Source organism: Crinia signifera, chromosome 12 (genome assembly GCF_055691185.1).
Source record: "Crinia signifera chromosome 12, ASM5569118v1, whole genome shotgun sequence".
Classification (NCBI taxonomy): domain Eukaryota; kingdom Metazoa; phylum Chordata; class Amphibia; order Anura; family Myobatrachidae; genus Crinia; species Crinia signifera.
The window spans coordinates 35,756,784-35,775,009 of NC_139228.1; the positions used below are offsets into that span (position 1 = coordinate 35,756,784).

The 18,226-nt window shown below is 47.1% G+C and overlaps 1 protein-coding gene across 1 annotated transcript in view; it reads left to right on the forward strand.

Moving 5' to 3' along the window:
- The first annotated feature begins 2,721 nt into the window (after positions 1 to 2,721).
- BRF1 (BRF1 general transcription factor IIIB subunit) overlaps positions 2,722 to 18,226 on the forward strand; it is a 343,261-nt gene continuing 327,756 nt past the window's right edge. The window contains exon 1 of the mRNA XM_083166801.1: positions 2,722 to 3,033. Within this exon, the coding sequence (XP_083022927.1) occupies positions 2,850 to 3,033 (184 nt within the window). The 5' untranslated portion in view covers positions 2,722 to 2,849. The remainder of the gene's footprint in view (positions 3,034 to 18,226) is intronic.

Here is an 18,226-nt window from a genome sequence, read left to right on the forward strand (position 1 = left end):
ATCACTTCAACGGCTCACAAAATTGTTTTCATTTACTGTAGTTGGGCCAATTCCCCTGTATGAGTTTCCTGCGCAGCCGCCGGTCTGTGCAGAGACTGACTTCTAATCTGCGGCAAGTGTTTATCTGTTCTGATCAGTTTAAAATCGAATAAGACCCCTATCTGTCGTGATCAGGTTGATGAACTCTGGAAACATTACCAGTTGCCTCCTTATACATCACCTAATGGGTGGAGGGGAGGGGGGTAATTGGTGGCAGATAACCGAGTTCCTCCACCTCTCTAGGACCCCTGGTTTGGAGATCCCTATCTAGTCTACCCTTATAGACCCCTATCTAGGTTGTGAGGTCTATCAGTCTGCAACATCTGTCACCCAATTTACCGCTAAGGTTAATTCGTTTGATATGACTGGCTAGGCGTGTGTTCCCTTACCTCCCTCACCACTTCACACTGTACACAGGATATATGTCGTCACACTGGACAATGGATATATGTCGTCACACTGGACACAGGATATATGTCGTCACACTGGACAATGGATATATGTCACGCTGGACACTGGATATATGCCGTCACACAATGGTTACATGTCACGCTGGACACAGGATATATGTCGTCACACTGGACACAGGATATATGTCACACTGGACACTGGATATATGTCGTCACACTGGACACTGGATATATGTCGTCACACTGGACACTGGATATATGTCGTCACAGTGGACACAGGATATATGTCGTCACACTGGACACAGGATATATGTCGTCACACTGGACACTGGATATATGTCGTCACACTGGACACTGGATATATGTCGTCACACTGGACAATGGATATATATCACGCTGGACACAGGATATATGCCGGCACACATTACATGTCACACTGGACACAGGATATATGTTGTGACTTGTGACACTGGACACAGGATATATTGTCTTTACACTGGACACTGGATATATGTCATCACACTGGACACTGGATATATGTCGTCACACAGGACACAGCATATATGTCGTGAGTGACTCGTGACACTGGACAATGGATAAGATATAGGCCATCACACTGGACACAGCCCCTTGTATTACTGCAGCCCCTGTACACAGTGTACTACTCAGCAGCACTGCAGCCCCTGCGTGTGAGCACTGCAGCACTGAGTTAGTTAGTTAAATCACAAAAAACACAGGGTTCAGGGCTAAATAAATCACAACACAGGGCTTAGGGCTAAATAAATCACAACAGGGCACGGGCCACAGGACAGCCCCTGGACAGTGGACACTGCAGCCCCTGCGTGTGAGCACTGCAGCACCTAGTTAGTTAAATCACACTACAGGGCTCAGGCCTAAACAGTCACTGACTCTCAATACAAGTCTACAACACAGTGCAGTGAGGGCACAGGGCAGGTCACGGAGCACAGCACAGGGCAGTGAGGGCACAGGGCAGGTCATGGAGCACAGCACAGCACGGAGCACATGGCACGGAGCACAGCACAGGGCAGTGAGGGCACAGGGCAGGTCACGGAGCACAGCACAGCACGGAGCACATGGCACAGGGCACAGAGCACAGCACAGGGCACACGGAGCTTCCCAACCACCCTCTTCCCTCTCCAAGATTGGAGTGAAGATGGCGGGCCGCGCGTGCGTCTTTTATAAGATCCCGCTCCCGCGAGAATCCGACAGCGCGATGATGACGTTCGGCCTCGTTATTGGTCCGGAATTCAGGTGGGAACTCCCGAGCCGACTCGGATCTGACCCGGATCCCCGATATTCGGATCTGGCGGATCTCGGGGATCTGGACCCGCTCATCTCTAATTTTTATGGGGATGCCCATAAAACACTGGGTGTTCCCCTGCTGCTTCCCTCCTGTCCGCCCCCAGCCCTTCCTTCTCAGAGCGAAATCATTGGCTCCCTGGGTTTGTGTATGCGCATTATCGCACATTCGCAAACCCCGAATTAAGACCCAAATAAATGGGTCTGAATCATACTTGCCTACTTTTGATAACTAGTTTCAGGGAGATTATAGTTGGTAGTAGAATTTTGCGCAGCGTCCCATTGAGGGGGCGTGTCATGCTCCTCCCAAATGGCGTGCCTAGATCCATATATGGAGAGATTGTGAAAAAAGATTGTGAACGTGGCACCTAGAAGCGTGGGTGTGTACTGCTACATCTGAGAGGAATCTTTCAAAATAAATTATATCCAATGTAGATGAGCCCCAAAGCAGTTAGTAAGAGATACTATACTTGGTAAGTGCTGGGAAATGGCAATGATGATTCAATGTAAATGTTTCTGTCTCTCATTTCTTTATTCCCCCAAAATGTAACCGTGTAATGTGGGCTAGGTGAAATGAGGGAGATTGCTAGACTAATGAGGGAGAGAGGGAGATTGCTGCTATTTCAGGGAGTCTCCTGCAGAATGCAGGAGGGTAGGCAACTATGGTCCGAATCAGACCCATAGTACAGTCCCGCCTATTAAATGCTATACTTCTTGTACATGGTCAGGTGTGAGGAATAATACTAGACTGCCACAGGTATTGCTGTGTCTATTTAACAAATAAACCCGACAAGAGCAGCAAACCAACAAAATGTCGGCGTGCGCGGGTGGCGACAGTTTCCGGGTGCCTGGTATCACAATACTAGAGGGCATGAGACGTGACGCTAAGCGGTGTTACGGCGACATCTAGTGGCGAATGTCCATTACGACGTCTCGTTAAGTTTAAGTTGAGTTCCCGCGAGATGCGGTCAGGCCGTGTGTAGGCCGTCACTGAGCCGGCTGCTGTGCTGCTACTGCTCCGGGGTCCTGGTGACTGTGTGTGTGCCGCACGTGTAGTGCTGAGAGCCGGCCGCCGCTACCATGAGCAGCCGGGTGTGTAAGAGCTGCGGCTGCACGGACATAGATGTGGACGCAGCCCGGGGAGATGCGGTGTGTACCGGCTGCGGCTCTGTGCTGGAGGACAACATCATCGTGTCCGAGGTGCAGTTTGTGGAGAGCGGAGGTGGTGTCTCCTCGGCGGTGGGACAGTTCGTCTCGTCCGAGTGTGAGTGACATTAGCAATTCTCTATACAACGGGCAGGAGCTGGTTATAGGGTGATGGATACTATGGGCAGGAGCTGGGGGCACATGGGGCAGCAGACAGGTCAGGAGCTGGGGGCACATGGGGGCAGCAGACCTGTCAGGAGCTGGGGGTACATGGGGCAGCAGACAGGTCAGGAGCTGGGGGTACATGGGGCAGCAGACAGGTCAGGTGCTGGGGGTACATGGGGGCAGCAAAGTGGTCAGGAGCTGGGGGCACATGGGGGCAGCAGAAGGGTCAGGTGCTGGAGGTACATGGGGGCAGCAGACTGGTCAGGTGCTGGGGGTACATGGGGGCAGCAGACTGGTCAGGTGCTGGGGGTACATGGGGGCAGCAGACGGGTCAGGAGCTGGGGGTACATGGGGGCAGCAGACGAGTCAGGAGCTGGGGGTACATGGGGGCAGCAGAAGGGTCAGGTGCTGGGGGTACATGGGGGCAGCAGATGGGTCAAGAGCTGGTGTTACATGGGGGCAGCAGACGGGTCAGGAGCTGGGGTTACATGGGGGCAGCAGACGGGTCAGGAGCTGGGGTTACATGGGGGCAGCAGACGGGTCAGGAGATGGGGGTACATGGGAGCAGCAGACGGGTCAGGAGCTGGGGGCACATGGGGGCAGCAGACGGGTCAGGTGCTGGGGGCACATAGGGGCAGCAGAGTGGACATTTTTTGCTTTCCGTGAACCAGGATCAGGTTCAGGAAACTATGATGATTTCTGCCAAATATTTATTTCCCGTTTACAAAAACAAACATCCAGGTGCCCCTGCAGCCTGCTAGCCTGAGCTACTGTACTGTCAATATATTGTTACTGGTCGTACAGGGAAGTGTTACTTTATACAATGACATAGTTACATTATTGCTCCTGATAATACCGCCTCTCACTTGTTGTTTGTTTCCTTTCTGTGTTTCTTTCATTTGTAAACATTAGTGGGAATAGTTTTGTGCTCCGGTCTCCAATCTCCATCAGTTTTCCTGTCTGCTGGATTTGCTATTCATTGGTTTGGCGGGTGATTCTCTAATAGCCACCTACAGTATGTGGGAAGTCCACACAGGGAAGTGCAATATAACAATATATTATTATAAGGTGCGCTCTGACATTATTACCTGATGGCGGCCATCTTTTTTTAAATGAACAAATAGAAAATAATTGATAATGGGGCAATAACAATGTATTTGATGGGGCAATAGTTCTTATTGTTCTGGGCACTATATATAGAGCCATTATAATTGTTGCCAACGTTAGATCTTCCTAGTGTCTACCCAATGACCCAGTCCCTTTATAAATACATATTTGCGGTCTTCAGTGTTAACTCAATATGATATATTACTGTTGCCCCCTAATGCAGGGGTAGCCGACTCCAGTCGCAATCACAAGTGAAGTAATTAGCTCCACCTGTGGATCTTTTATAATGCGTCAGCCAGTAACGAGTGCACCTGTGCAGCAGCGAGGTGATCTAGAAAACGTGGCCTGCTGGTAGCTCTTGAGGACTGGAGTTGGCTACCACTGCCCTAATACACTAAAATAATTGTTGTTCATTTTATCTATTTATTTGCAGTTTCTTATATAGCGCAGCAGATTCTGTTGCGCTTTACAATAGTAGACTGTGATAAAACAAACTGGGTAACAGACAGACTTGGGGGTTAGAGGGCCCTGCTGCAAGCTTACAATTTATAGGGATAATTTTTGTATATGGTACAAAGAAGTATAGTGTGTAGCATCATATACTGCAGTTAGACTCATCTCAGCCGCCACCAACACATCTTGTTTTCACCAATTGATACATTTTGTGTGTTTTTTAAAAATGTTTTTACTTAATTAAAATTATCTTCCCTAAATGTAGTAAATCTGGTTGTAAAACCATCGCGGGAAAAAAACGTCAAACTAGCATTTACTAGTGTTCATTTCAGCATCCTGCATCTTCCAAAACCTGTGCAGTTCTTCTTCCCTGCCTGATGTGGGGCTTCTACCACACGTCTGGTCTGCATATCAGTGCTGAAATACAGACCACACTGTGCTAGAAGCACCACAGCATAGAGTGACAGTGCAGCAAGGCAAAAGGAACTGCATGGGTTTTGGAAGATGGCGGGTTCTAGAATGAACACTACATTTTAGTATATCTCCCCCCTATTGTTTTGTCATTGTTCTTAAAAACACTAATGCCCCTTTCAGACCGCACTTTTTACCCAGTATTTATTTTTTTTTTTACCATTTCAAAACAGTAATTTGTGCAGTCTGGAAGGTGCAGAGTGAATTTACCCGTTCTATTGAACTGGTATTTCTAAACGGAAATAAAGCAGGGTCCTACCCGATTCAGACCCGTTTTTTTTTCCATCTACTGTTTCTATGGGTTACACAGCGTTACAATTACCACGGTTTCCTTTGCCCACATTTTGTTTAAAAGGACTCAATTTTTATTATTATTATTTTTATTATTATTTATTATTATTTAGTTATTGCCACTAGTAAACGCATTTTTCAATGCTTAGAAACTGTCTATCAACAGCAAAAACACCAGTGGTTTTGTTGCCTTACAGTTTTGATGGTATTAGTCGGATGACACAAATAGGCACAGCGGCAGTGCTGGCTTTAACACACACAAATAGCATGGTTTAGTTCCATAGTTTGTACATAACAGACATGTTATAATATAGATTGCAGTAACCCTCTGTGTGTACGCTTTTGAAAACGATACAATGTGAAGCATTTATTGCGTTATCAGTCTTTTTGTTGCAGCCGTATGATGATTGTATTGGCTGCTTCCTAATTCTGTTCTACTGAATGTGAAGAAACTTTTTCAGAAGATTTAAAGTGTAATGCTGCGTACACACGGGGACGATAGGGGCTGAAATCGCTGGAAATATGGTCGCAGGCGACCATATTGGCAGTGATGGGAGTGTGCTCCGACGATAAATCGCCGGGTGTGCGCTCCCGTTTTCAGACCCATTATAATCGCTGGTTGCAGGAGCTTGCTCCTGCGACCAGCTGATTACCTTTGCGGCACCGCTGGCAGAGGTTCCCTTTCATCGGCGACCATCTCTGGTCGCTGATGAAAAGGAGAAACTGAGCAATATATTGCTCAGCCATATATATATATCTCCCCGTGTGTACGGGGCTTAACAACCACACTCTTATGGACTTTTAACAAATAGACTTGTTCATATTTTACGAGGGATGCGGTCATTTGGTCGACAGTCATTAGGTTGACATGGGAAAAGGTCGACATGGTTCTAGGTCAAAAGGTCATTAGTTCGACAATGTCTAGGTCGACAGTCATAAGGTCGATATGGGGTTTTTCACTGTTTTTTTGAGCCGACAGGCGTTATTTCATGCCCTACCATCCACTAGGGCGTGGTGGGAGAATAAAATAGTGTGACCAACGCATCGCGAGCGCAGCAAAACAGTGTCCATGTCGACTGTGTTGACATTCAGGGAAAAAAAACCAGTGAAAAACCGCAAGTCGACCTTTTGACTGTCGACATAGATATTGTCGAACTAATGACCTTTCGACCTAGAACCATGTTGACCTTTTTCCATGTCGACCTAGACCCATGTTGACCTTTTCCCATGTCAACCTAATGGTGTCGACCTAATGACTGTCGACCATCATGCTGTAGACCTGGGGTAGCCAACCCTAGTCCTCGAGAGCTACCAACAGTGCATGTTTTGCAGGTCTCCTCACAGAATCACAAGTGAGCTAATTAGCTCCATCTGTGTATCTTTTAAAATGTGTCAGTGATTAATGAGTGCAGCTGTGCAGCAGCTAGGTTGTCTGGAAAATGTGAACTGTTGGTAGCTCTCGTAGGCTAGGGTTGGCTACCACTGCTGTAGACCAAATGATCCCAGCCCTTTTACGATCCACATGGACTACAATTGGAACAGTAAAGTGTGCCGAGCAAAGTGAAAGAACTGGCCCTGAAGTGTGGGGACTAAAGGAGCCACATGTCAATATAGACACTAAAAGCAGGAAAACTCATGTCGAGCTATTCCTGTGTTGAAATTTCTATGTCAACAATTTTTATGTGTCGACCTAGTGACTGTCGAAGTAGACACTGTCAAACTAGTGATCCACACCCATACAGAACAGGGGCACAAACACTCGACGGTTACTATAAGAATGTAGCACCGCAGTGACAGACAGGATGGCAGTTTAATAAACATGGGCAGTACAGGGTAATATGTAATGGAAGGCAGATATAGCATTGATGTATTAAAATGGTTTGAAAAATAAGACATTTGAGCTGAAAGCCGCTCAAAACAGCATGTTTGATTGGCTTTCAGCTCAAAGCCGCCCAGTGTGTATGGCCCCGGCGATGAGCGCTGCTGTGCGCTCCCACATCCTTGCTGGGAAAGCCGTTCATCTGCTGGTATTACCAGCAGATGAGCGGCTTTCAGGACGGCTTTGCATAGCTCTGTGCTACGCAAAGCAGTCCCCTCCCCGCCGTAGGTGCTGAGCAGGGGGAAAGCTGCTCAGTGTGTATGCACAGTGATCATCGCTGTCCATACACACTGGGCAACTTTAAGCTGAATGCAGCTTAGTTTTATCATTTGAGCTGCCTTCCCTGTGTGTACAGGGCAGTGATGAGCGGTGAGCTCATCGCTGGCGGCCACTGCTGATTTGCTGGTATTATTAGTATTGGTGGACGGCTTCCCATAGCGATTGTTCAGCCCAGCACTTTTCCCCATCATTGTTGTCCATACATGCTGGGCAGAATTGCCCAGCGTGTATGGACCTTAATTTAGATCATTTAAAATCTCATCAATCTGTTTTGCAGCCACTGAGAAAAGGACATAAAAGTGCAATGTTAATAGCCAAGGGAAGAAACATATTAATTAATTACATCCTTTTAGAATAAAATAAAATCAAAACCTGGGATTTTTAACAGTAGCACCTTTTTGAATGTTTTTGTGTTTTTTTTTTTTTTTTTGTACAGTGTCTAAATAACACCTGTTTTTTTTTATCTTGTAACACTGCAATTCACAGCATTGTTAGTAATGATGACACCTACTGTTGGCACCACTCTTGGCGGGTCCCTGACAATAAGTTTTTCTGTGCGAGGTTACACATTTCTACTAATGTGGCTTACATGTGGTCTAACCTAAAGAATCTGACAGAAAACTGTCAATCAATCCCAACCTTTTTGCTGTCAACCCTTTGCGGTGTCTAACTTTTTTTTTTTTGACCTATTTACCTTGTTCATCTTTTAACCCAGGCATGTCCAAACTGTGGCACTCCCCCAGCTGTTGTAAAACTACACATCCCAGCGTGCATTGCCATTGTTTTAGCATTCCCATATAATAAAACTGTGGCAAGGCATGATGGGACTTGTAGTTTCAAAACAGCTGGAGGGCCATAGTTTGGACATGCCTGCTTTAACCTATTCTACCTACTGCTTGTTGATTATGTGGCGCTGACCTATTCTGATTGGGAACCCAATCTGGATTAATGGGTCAATCTCCCGTCTAAAACTTTGGGAGATCTTGGGGAGCAATTCAATTTTACTATTTGCTTGTTATGCCAAAATTGCTAGCCGTGACACAAAGCGCTGTATTGGTGCCCAAACTGGCCACCTTTACTTAATTTCAGTTTACTACCTCCAAATGCTGCAAACTGAAATGCAAGCACCGGCAGCTGTTCACATTGGAATGGTGAAGCAATTGAATTGCTCGTTTGAGCACCATCTAGTGGCTACTGGCACAATAAGCTATTAATTACCCCCTTGCCCTCATAGACTCAGGACCTGTGATTGGCTTAGATTTGTGACATCTGTCAAGGAGTTTGTATTGCTGGAGGGTGTATGGAGAAAACTGAGGTCTGAGCAATATCTTCATTAAAGCTGCCCATACACGTGCCGATTCGGCCGTGCGTTCTGAGCTTAAATAGCATCGCATCGCATTGCATGCCTTGTGCACGCGATGCAATAAAAAGCAAGTACAAAAAGTATGTGCAGCACATACTTTTTGTACTGTGTGATGAGATGCCGCGGGAGTGCGCATCTCAAAGCACACATCGCGGAGCTGGAATCGGCACGTGTATGGGCACCTTCAGAAAGAATGTTACAGGATTCAAGCAATGACAAATATAATTAATTAGATGTGTTATAATGACCAGTAGTATAAAAATGTTATTCCAATGCTTCACAAACTTTTTTTTGAGTCACGGTGCCCTAGAGCAGTGGTTCTCAACCTCTGTCCTCAGGGACCCTCAACAGTGCACGTTTTCAAGGTCACCCCACAGGTGCACAGCTGCACTCATTATTCGATGACACATTTTAAAAGAGGTGGCGCTAATTATTTCACCTGTGATTATGTGTGGAGACCTGGAAAATGTGAACTGTTGGGAACCACTGCCCTAGAGTATCAAAATTTCTTCACGGCACCCCTAGGCCAAAATTTTTTTTTTTATTGAGAAATTTAGCAAAAAAATAAAATTAAGTAAGTTAATTGTGTTGAGATGTCGTCATCCTTAAATTCAATTGTGTTGAGGCACAGGATTCGCTTTTGTTTGTCCGCATATGTTAAGTTTGGAAGCCATAAGCATTGGTTTTGCCTGTTAAATTGAATTGGTCCTGGACCACCAACCCCGTAACAACCCTGCAAGTGTCCCAGGGCACCCCAGGGTGGCGCGGCACATAGTTTGGGAACCACTGTGTTATTTTGTAGTCTAGAACAAATTGTATGATAGCTAATGACCAGGAGTAGGATGGAGTGCTGTAGTTCCAGCAGAAGTTAATTTAATGATGACAGGATAATGCAGGCAGATATGAGCTGAGCACGGATGATGGTTACCAACACTTAGGGGAGACACTGGAAACATAAAAATTTCCACTGTAGTAAGATGAATGTACTCGGGACTGAATTGAGATTCATGGGGACCCGGGGAAATTACTTTGTGGGGTCCCCCCTAAATTAAATTGCTGACAGCCCAACCACACCCCCATTACAGCCCACCCACACCCCCATTTGCTGCGTGAGCCGTTGAGAGATGCCTGCACTTCCAGCTCCTCTCTGCACGGACTGACAGCTGAGCTGCCGTATAGCAGAACATGGCTCAGCTCTCCAATCTGCGGGATCATTGGCGGGAAAGCCGCTCATCTACTGGTAATACCAGCAGAAGAGAGGCTTGGAGGACGGCTTTGCTGATGGTGTCGGGCAGATGGAAAGCGGCTCAGTGTGTATGCACCTAGCGGCTTTCCCCCCAGCAATGACAGCGGTCATCGCTGTCCATACATGCTGGGCAAAATTGCTCAGTGTGTATGGACCTTTAGGCTTGTAGCGTGCTGTGGATTTGTTTCTCTTGCTCATTTGTTTATGTACTTTGTTTGGCGCTGCTAAACCCCTGTGGTGAAATATAAATAAAGGATAATAGTTGTAGCACACGGCTACAACTGGCCAGCAAGCAGGACCTGCTAACACAGTAGCTGTGGAGCGGTATGGTGGAGACCAACTCTGAAGGCAGCAGTGAGCAAATACAGACCGGATCATCAATCGTTGCACTGACACTGGATGATGGACCTGAAGGGACTTGAATAGGGTACCCTGACTGCTGATTGGCAGCAGCAGTCATGTTCTAAAATACAGGGCCTGGATTGGAGGAATCACGGTCAGCTCACTCAGGGCAAGATTGCAGTCCCCATCTCCCAGCGCCACCAGCTACAATATGCACAGAACTTGGGGAACAGCTGTCTTGCAGGACAAGTGAACGTTGAAACGACTAGAGATGGGTTCTCTTGGTCCTATTTGTGACTATAGATATACAGTATAGCTTTAATTGTAAAGTTAGCTGTGTTTTATTCCTGAGCTAGGAGTTTACATGATCCCGCTTTTATTGCAATGAAGTTTGCTGCGCTGTGCAATACAGCTGCCTAAAGTGCATAGTTGGCAACATATTCAATTCATGGCATTTTGTATTTGTGCTCTGCAGCCATCATATTCCTATTACTAAACCTTGTTTTCTTATTTTAATTATGCATTTGTGTTTTATTTTCAATACTCAGAGCGTTGTACTCTTTGACTAATGAGTGCAGTGGTTCCCAGGATCTCCGATCACCAGCCCCAGAGTCTTGGCAGCACCTGCAGTGCTGAAGTTGATATTGAGAAAATGGTTGGACTAACGCTGCCCATACACTGGTGCGATTTGGCCACTTTTCAGCTGATTCAGACGGATTGGGATGAGAAATACAAGTAGCTAAATCCCATGTGTTTGACAATAGACCCGATCCAATGTGCAGGCCGGTGCGCATCAAGCCAGTGATTGGACCTGCTGCACGTAGGATTAATCAGAATCTCAAGCGTCATGTGCACATCGTGGCTGATGTTTAGCACCTGCGATATATCGCATGTGATTTGCTTTGAGCAGCCCTATTCGCCAGCCCATCCTATAGATCATATGCGATAAACAGCTCATCAAGGGCAAGATCGCATGGAAGGACTACCGGGGAGCTGCCGGGTGTGTTTAGGGGAAATGGAATGTGACTGGAGGTGCACTAGTGTATGGGGCCTTCAGAAAACTGTGATTAACTGGCATCGTCATTATCTAGGGGTTTGCTTGTTGCCCTTCTGCTGGTCTATGCCTGCCACCACCAGCACTGGTGCCTGCTCGTCATATTGAGCCGGAAAGAAAACCATGGAGATGGGAGGAGATGAGCTTCTTCATTTCTGTCTGCCAGGAGTCCTGGTTGCTGGCACACCTCAATTTAAAAAGGGAACCCTATCCTCCCCTGCACACCCCCGACTGTACCCCAACATGTTTATCCCATGCTATGTGTCTGTTACCACCTTTGTGCCATTCCCAGCAAGGCACTGTGCCCCAAGCGTGACGAGCGCAGCGGTGCGCTTTTACGGTGTCCATGTCGACATTCGAACAAAAAAAAGTGAAAAACCCATGTCAACCCAATGCTTGTATTGACCATCCATGTTGACCTATTTCATGTTTCAGGGGAACCTTTTTTTATGCCAAGGGCCGTTTGTAATGGGGAAAAATCCTTCGGGAGGCCATATATGAAAATGCCACTTACAAATTGCCCTGCTGCGGCCCGTCCCACGCTCTGCCCCCCCCCCCCCCACAGTACTTGACTCCGGGCCAAACGAGGCAGGCCACCCAGACTGGCTACAGGGGCCGTTTATGGCCCGCGGGCCGGACGTCCCCTACCCCTGATCTAAGCCATGTCGACGATCAGTGTTTGAACTAATATTTCTCAACCCAATGACCCCTTTGTGTTACTGGCAAGTCTCGAGGAGGAATTTGGACATGATGTACAGTAAGCAATGCAGTTTGTGTAAGCTGCCAGTCCAAATCAAATTATTTTGATATAATCGGCCATTTTGGAACCGCTGCAGCAAACTGCATTATACATACCGGGCTTACTGTCCAACGTTGGCTGCACAGAATATGTGGACGGGCGCGTCTAGCTTGTACAGGTCAGTGCACATCCGGCACACACCTGCTCTCCCTTCTTACTCCAACAGTGGTCAGCGTGAATATTGTTTTCTCCCCATTGACTGAGATGAGACAGACAGAATGCGGCCTATATAATGATCGGAGCAAGTGACATCAGCGTAGCACTTAGTGCAGGAGAAAATAATTTACCTATAAATGACTAATTAATGAATGTATGCAAAGAACGGGAGAGCTACCTTCTGTTGTTGGCACTCGTAGCCAAGGGATATTAAGCCTGGCAGCAGGGTTATTATTATTATGCCACTCGCTTCATAATTCCATTAGAGATAAATTATTGAAATTGGAACAACTGGAATGGTGCTCTCTATTTGTGCTAAGGCATTCAGAAAAATCTGCAAATAAGAAATGAATTACAGCTATTAGAGAGCGGAGGCATATCCAGCTCAGGACTGTATAATCACAGAATATTGTTCAGGAACAACAGTCCCTGCACAATGGGTCTTATCCAAGACGTGCAGAAATGTGCCAAAGCCAGTGACTGGTGCATAACCAGTGTTTGCCTAAGCTGGCAAAATGGTAGTTTAGACCAATTTGTTAAATACTTGTGCTTCTGTCCAGTCTCAGGCATATGGGTGATTATCATTTCCTCGAAAGCAGGACCAGAATTTCATTCCAACAAGCCTACTGCTTTGATGTCTGGACAGCATGGGGTGTATTCAATGCTGTGAGGGAGCTATGACAATGAGCAGCGCTGACTGCTCGCTGTCACAGCTCGCAGTGTCAATATTCAACTGACTCCCCATGCATACGCCGATACCCCCTTGCTCCGTTTATGGAGTGAATGGGAATCGGCGTATGCCGCCACTAAAACAGCGAGACGCGCGGCTAAATGCAGCGTGCTCCATGCATTAACCGTAAGCCTCGCTGTTTGGGGGAAGCCTCGCCGTCCTCTGACAGCGAGAGTTCCCCCGGAACATTGAATAGGGTGAGCGGCCGGCGCAGGGGTTAAACAGCGAGGATCGGTTGTTTTCTATGACCCCCGCCGTTTAACCCCCTCGCCACCTGCATTGAATACAGGCCATAATCTTAAGGTGTATGGCCAGCTTTATTCACAGGGGAGGAAAGCCATCCAAGACACAATATGTGATTGACGACGTACATTTGTATTGTCTTACAGTCACCACTGCCGTTTCTTTGTACACAGTGACTGTGTGCCAATATGCTAATTCCGAGGGAGGCATCTTCTGTAAAAGTCACCCACTGCTGGATTCCCTGCTTCTTTCAAGGACACTGCATCAGATCAAGAGCTCTAGGGTTGCCCGGTGTGGCTACACTGCTAAGGATATGTCATGCCACAAAAATGGAGGCAGCATTGGTCAATGGTGTACAATTTGGTACTGCATGCAGTGTTTAATCGGGTCCATAGTACATACTTACAAGAACAAAGGTTAAGGAGAACTTTGCTCTTAAGTATGTACAGTCCTAGTGGTAAGCAGGCAGAGTGGAGACCAGATGAGTGAGCCAGGAGCAGTAATGGTGCCTCAGTGTGGGTGGTGTAGCTGACGTTGTGATAAAAAGATACGTTGACAGATTTTGAATTCTGATCAGACTTGATAGGGAATACCTTTAGGATAGCCATGCTTGCGCACAGATGACTTAATTAGTACCTTGGTGGTTTTAATTTAGCCATCTTTGCTCAAAACAAATATTCACTCTGTGGATTTATTTACTAAGATGGGAGTTCTATTGAATATGGGAAGTTTCCCCTAGCAACTAATCACATTTTACTTATTAATTTAGCACCTTTTAGAAGATAATAGAATCTGGTTGCCCATAGCAACCATCCCATCATCGATAGAACTCCCATCTTAGTATATAAACCCTTAGTGTGCCTTTAAAGCACATGTCTTTAACCTGTGGCCCTCCAGATGTTGTGGAACTACATGTCCCAGCATGCCCTGACAGTTTTGGCATGCTCTTATAGGAAAAAATGTGGCAATGCATGCTTGGACATGTAGTTTCACAACATCTGGAGGGCCGTAGGTTGAAGACCCATGCTTTAAAGGCTGAGGTTGGGATTCTTTGGGCAGTATTCAATGAGAAAAGTTCTCCGTGTTTTGTGGAGAACTTGTGCTTTGTTCGCCTTGGACGGAGCATTTTGCTCTCCAAAAGCGAGCAACCCTATTCAATGTGAAATGTTCTCCGTCTTTCTAAGTGATTTTCTCCGTCTCTCTCCGTGTAGCAGTTCTCCATCTTTTGATGGATAGCTGGAATGTGAACTTTTAAACTAAAAGGTTTTTTTAAGAAATTTTGGTGTAAAAAAATCAGGTTTTTTTTTTCTGTGAAGGGGCATGTTATTTTTATTCATGTGCTTATAGCACATGAATATATATTTAATTAAAAAAAAAAATTTAAATTTTTTTTTTTTTTTTACACAGTGCAGCCAGCAGGGGGCCGGAGCGCTCGAGCCGCTCATTAGATATTCATATATTCACTGCACCCGAACGTAACTATGCACAAACGGATGCAGTGAATACTGGGTCCCCCGCTGGCTATAGGGGGGTGCAGCCTGGGTCCTGGAGAGCCCCCCTCCCCTCCACAGTCCTCTGGAGCAGCCAGGGAGACTTTAATCTCTCTGGCTGCTTCCGGCTCCCTGAAAGCTCCCTGCTCCCTGCAGGGGTTAAGACTCGCCGCGAGTGGCGGCGAGTCTTAACCACATTGAATAGAGGGAGCAGGAGTGGCAGAGAGCCCTCCGGAACACGGAGAGTGCATGGAGAGCGAAATAAAACGCTCTCCATGCACGGAGAACTTTTTCATTGAATACTGCCCTTTGCCTTAAGCAATTTGACAAAGGAGACACCTAGGAGGATGTAGTCAGCAGAGACGAAAGCCCTGATCAGAGGGACATCTAAAGAGGAGATTTCATGAAGGGTTGGAATTGCTCAGCTTGTTGTAAGTGGAAGCGAGTTGTGTAAGTTCTGGAGATGATGGGGAGCCAGTGTAGGGAGCTGTAGAATGCCGACGCACTCGTAGGTCAGCAAGAGAAAACAGCTGATCTTTCTGCAGAGTTTATGATGGGCGAATGCGGGGGGCATCTGGGCGAAGGGAATGACAGGTGGGAATAGGTTTCATGCTGAAGTTGATGAGAATGGATAGATTAACCATGGAGATGTGCGTTGGTTGATTTACCTTGAAATGAAACCATATATAGGGCAGTATTCAGGGGTAGATTTATAAAGCTTGGTGATGTTATGATGCCTGCCGAGGCACGGGGTGGAACTATAGGAGGGAGAAGTTAGAAGGTCAGGCGTGAGCCCGTAGCTGGGACCGCTGTTTAGGACGGCCACAGCGAAACCTACGCTGACTCTGTTGAGTCCCCCGGGCAGATGGAACACCCCTGCAGGTGCTAGGCTTCGCCTGTAGCCGCCGCGTCCGAAGGAGCCGGTTAAGCCTGCTCCGACCCCGATGCAGCCAGGAGTTAGGAAATGACAAGGGGTGAGTGATCGTCAGGGGGTGGCTCAAAAGGATATTCTGACTACAGGGCCTAGCTGGAAAAGTACCCCTAACTACCGGCACCAGGCCAAGGATGGGAATAGCGACCCAGTCGCAGACACCAGAGACAAAATGGGGATAACGGAACTGGGGTACACAAAAGGCTAGAGGTTCCCCAAAGCGGGGTACAGATGGAAAGGGGTCGACCCCTGCCTAACGGGAACTCGGGAAACAGACAAAGGAAGAACCGGAAAGGACAAAGGCACAGATGACACCGGAAAGAACTACGGACCCACGGAGGGAGAGAGAAGCTATGGAGGGAAATGCAAAATACCTGGGCTCCACTGGAGGACTTACGTGACCCACGGAAGGATGGAGAGAGTGGATCAACCGTAAGGAAGGCCCAGGAAGGATGGAGCTATCAGCAGCCACGGAAGGATGGGAATGGAAGAAGGTGCACGCACAGGACTGCAGGGACACAGCTCTTCAAGGAAACAGGAGGCCAGGAACCAACTCTCACAGAACAGGAGGATGAGATGCTGATGGCCGAAGACACCAGGGACCGGGAGTTACAGCTGGTAGCTGAGAACTATAACCGGCGTCTGTGCCCAGCAGACGCCGGCTATTTATTTGAATCAGGTGCCGCCTGCGTGAAGCGAGGCGCCCGCGCACCCTGACGCCGGGCGGAAGTTCGGGGATGTTGCCTAGCAACCCCCTTGACGCTCGAGCTCAGAGTGAGGCTTGGGACGCTGCCAGGCAACGTCCCCGGCCTCCCTGCTCAGCCGCACATCCGCCGACCGTCCGGGTGCTGGGGGTCCCGGACGGCGGCGCGCAACAGGTGAAGTGTAAGACTCACTGTAAGACTGTAATTATTATATTTTAGTAGGTGTAGTGATTAATGTACTTTTTAGTCCGTCGGTACCCTCTTGTTCTCCATATATGTCTATATTCCCTATAGCTGCGTGTATTTCCAGATCAGATCGCTCTTGCCCAAATATGGTCTGACAGGAAATAGCCAGGAAAGAACATTGCATGGATTCACCCATATGTTATGTCCACAGGGGGTGATCCAATTCCCCTGCTATCAACAGGAAGGTTGTCCACAGGGGGTGACCACCACACAACGTAATCAGCTGGGTATTGTATCTTGTGTTGACACTTCTCTGCATATCTCTGGCCACTTCCAGACTTTCTGGAACCAGACCCAGCAGGGGGGCAGCAGCAGATGGCCAGCTGGATATTACCTGGGGGGATGTGTCTGACTCTTGGGTCCACCAATCCGAACCAAGTACCGGCCCCCTGGCAGTTTAAGCCCCGTGGGAAATTGGAAGTTTTTAAAATGACTTGTACACCTGCCAGCTCAGTATGTTAGTCGCAATCCTGGCTAAGAGGTAATACTCTGCCACTGGACCTTGTGAGCGCATCGTTTGCCTGGGGGGGGGGGCATCCTACGTAAGCTCTGGTGTGGAGCGTCCGGTGCTGTGTGGATTCGCACAGGTTTCTGCTGTCACTGCTGTGTGGAATAAGTGATAGTTTCGTTATTTGGACTGTGATGCTACAAGGACTTTGCTACCCGGATGTTTTTATGCTACCATTTGAATCTTTTTCCTGTCTTCATCTACTTTTGTGTGCTGTGATAAAAATAAACCATATTTTGGTTTCATCTGCTCGGTGTCTCAGTGATTGAGGAACCCCGTATCCTCACAGGCTTCACTGCACATAGTGAAAAAAAATCATTGAATACTACCCATAAAATGAAGTGACATGTGAAATACATTTTAGGTGACATGTACAGTGCACTCATTGCCTGGTGGTTTCCCAGTACTATGTATGAACAGAAGAGGTCATGTTCTAGGGCAAGGGAACAAAATAGCAAAACAAGTTCATGTTTGCAGCCAATAAGGAGATTGCATATAATGAAGACTGGGGGGTTCCAGTAAAATAATTGTTAATTTTAAATACACAATGTTCTAAAAGGTCATTGCAGACAGGCTAATCACTGCTGGTCCCTGCTCCGCGAGGTATTGTAGGCTTACAATGAAGAGGTAATGCCTGTATACAGATGCCATTAAATTGGGATTTATTTGCTTATCTTCACTTGTACACTCTACCTGCAGGAGTTTCCAATTAAAAAGTCTAGAAACGGAATACTTTCAGTATGGCCTTGCGTGTTTCCCTGCCTCCGCTCTGTACAATTTCTGTCGTTATACAGGATTTTCTTTCCTATTCTACTTTCAGACTCTTTGTAGAGTTATTAACCCTAGTTTAATGG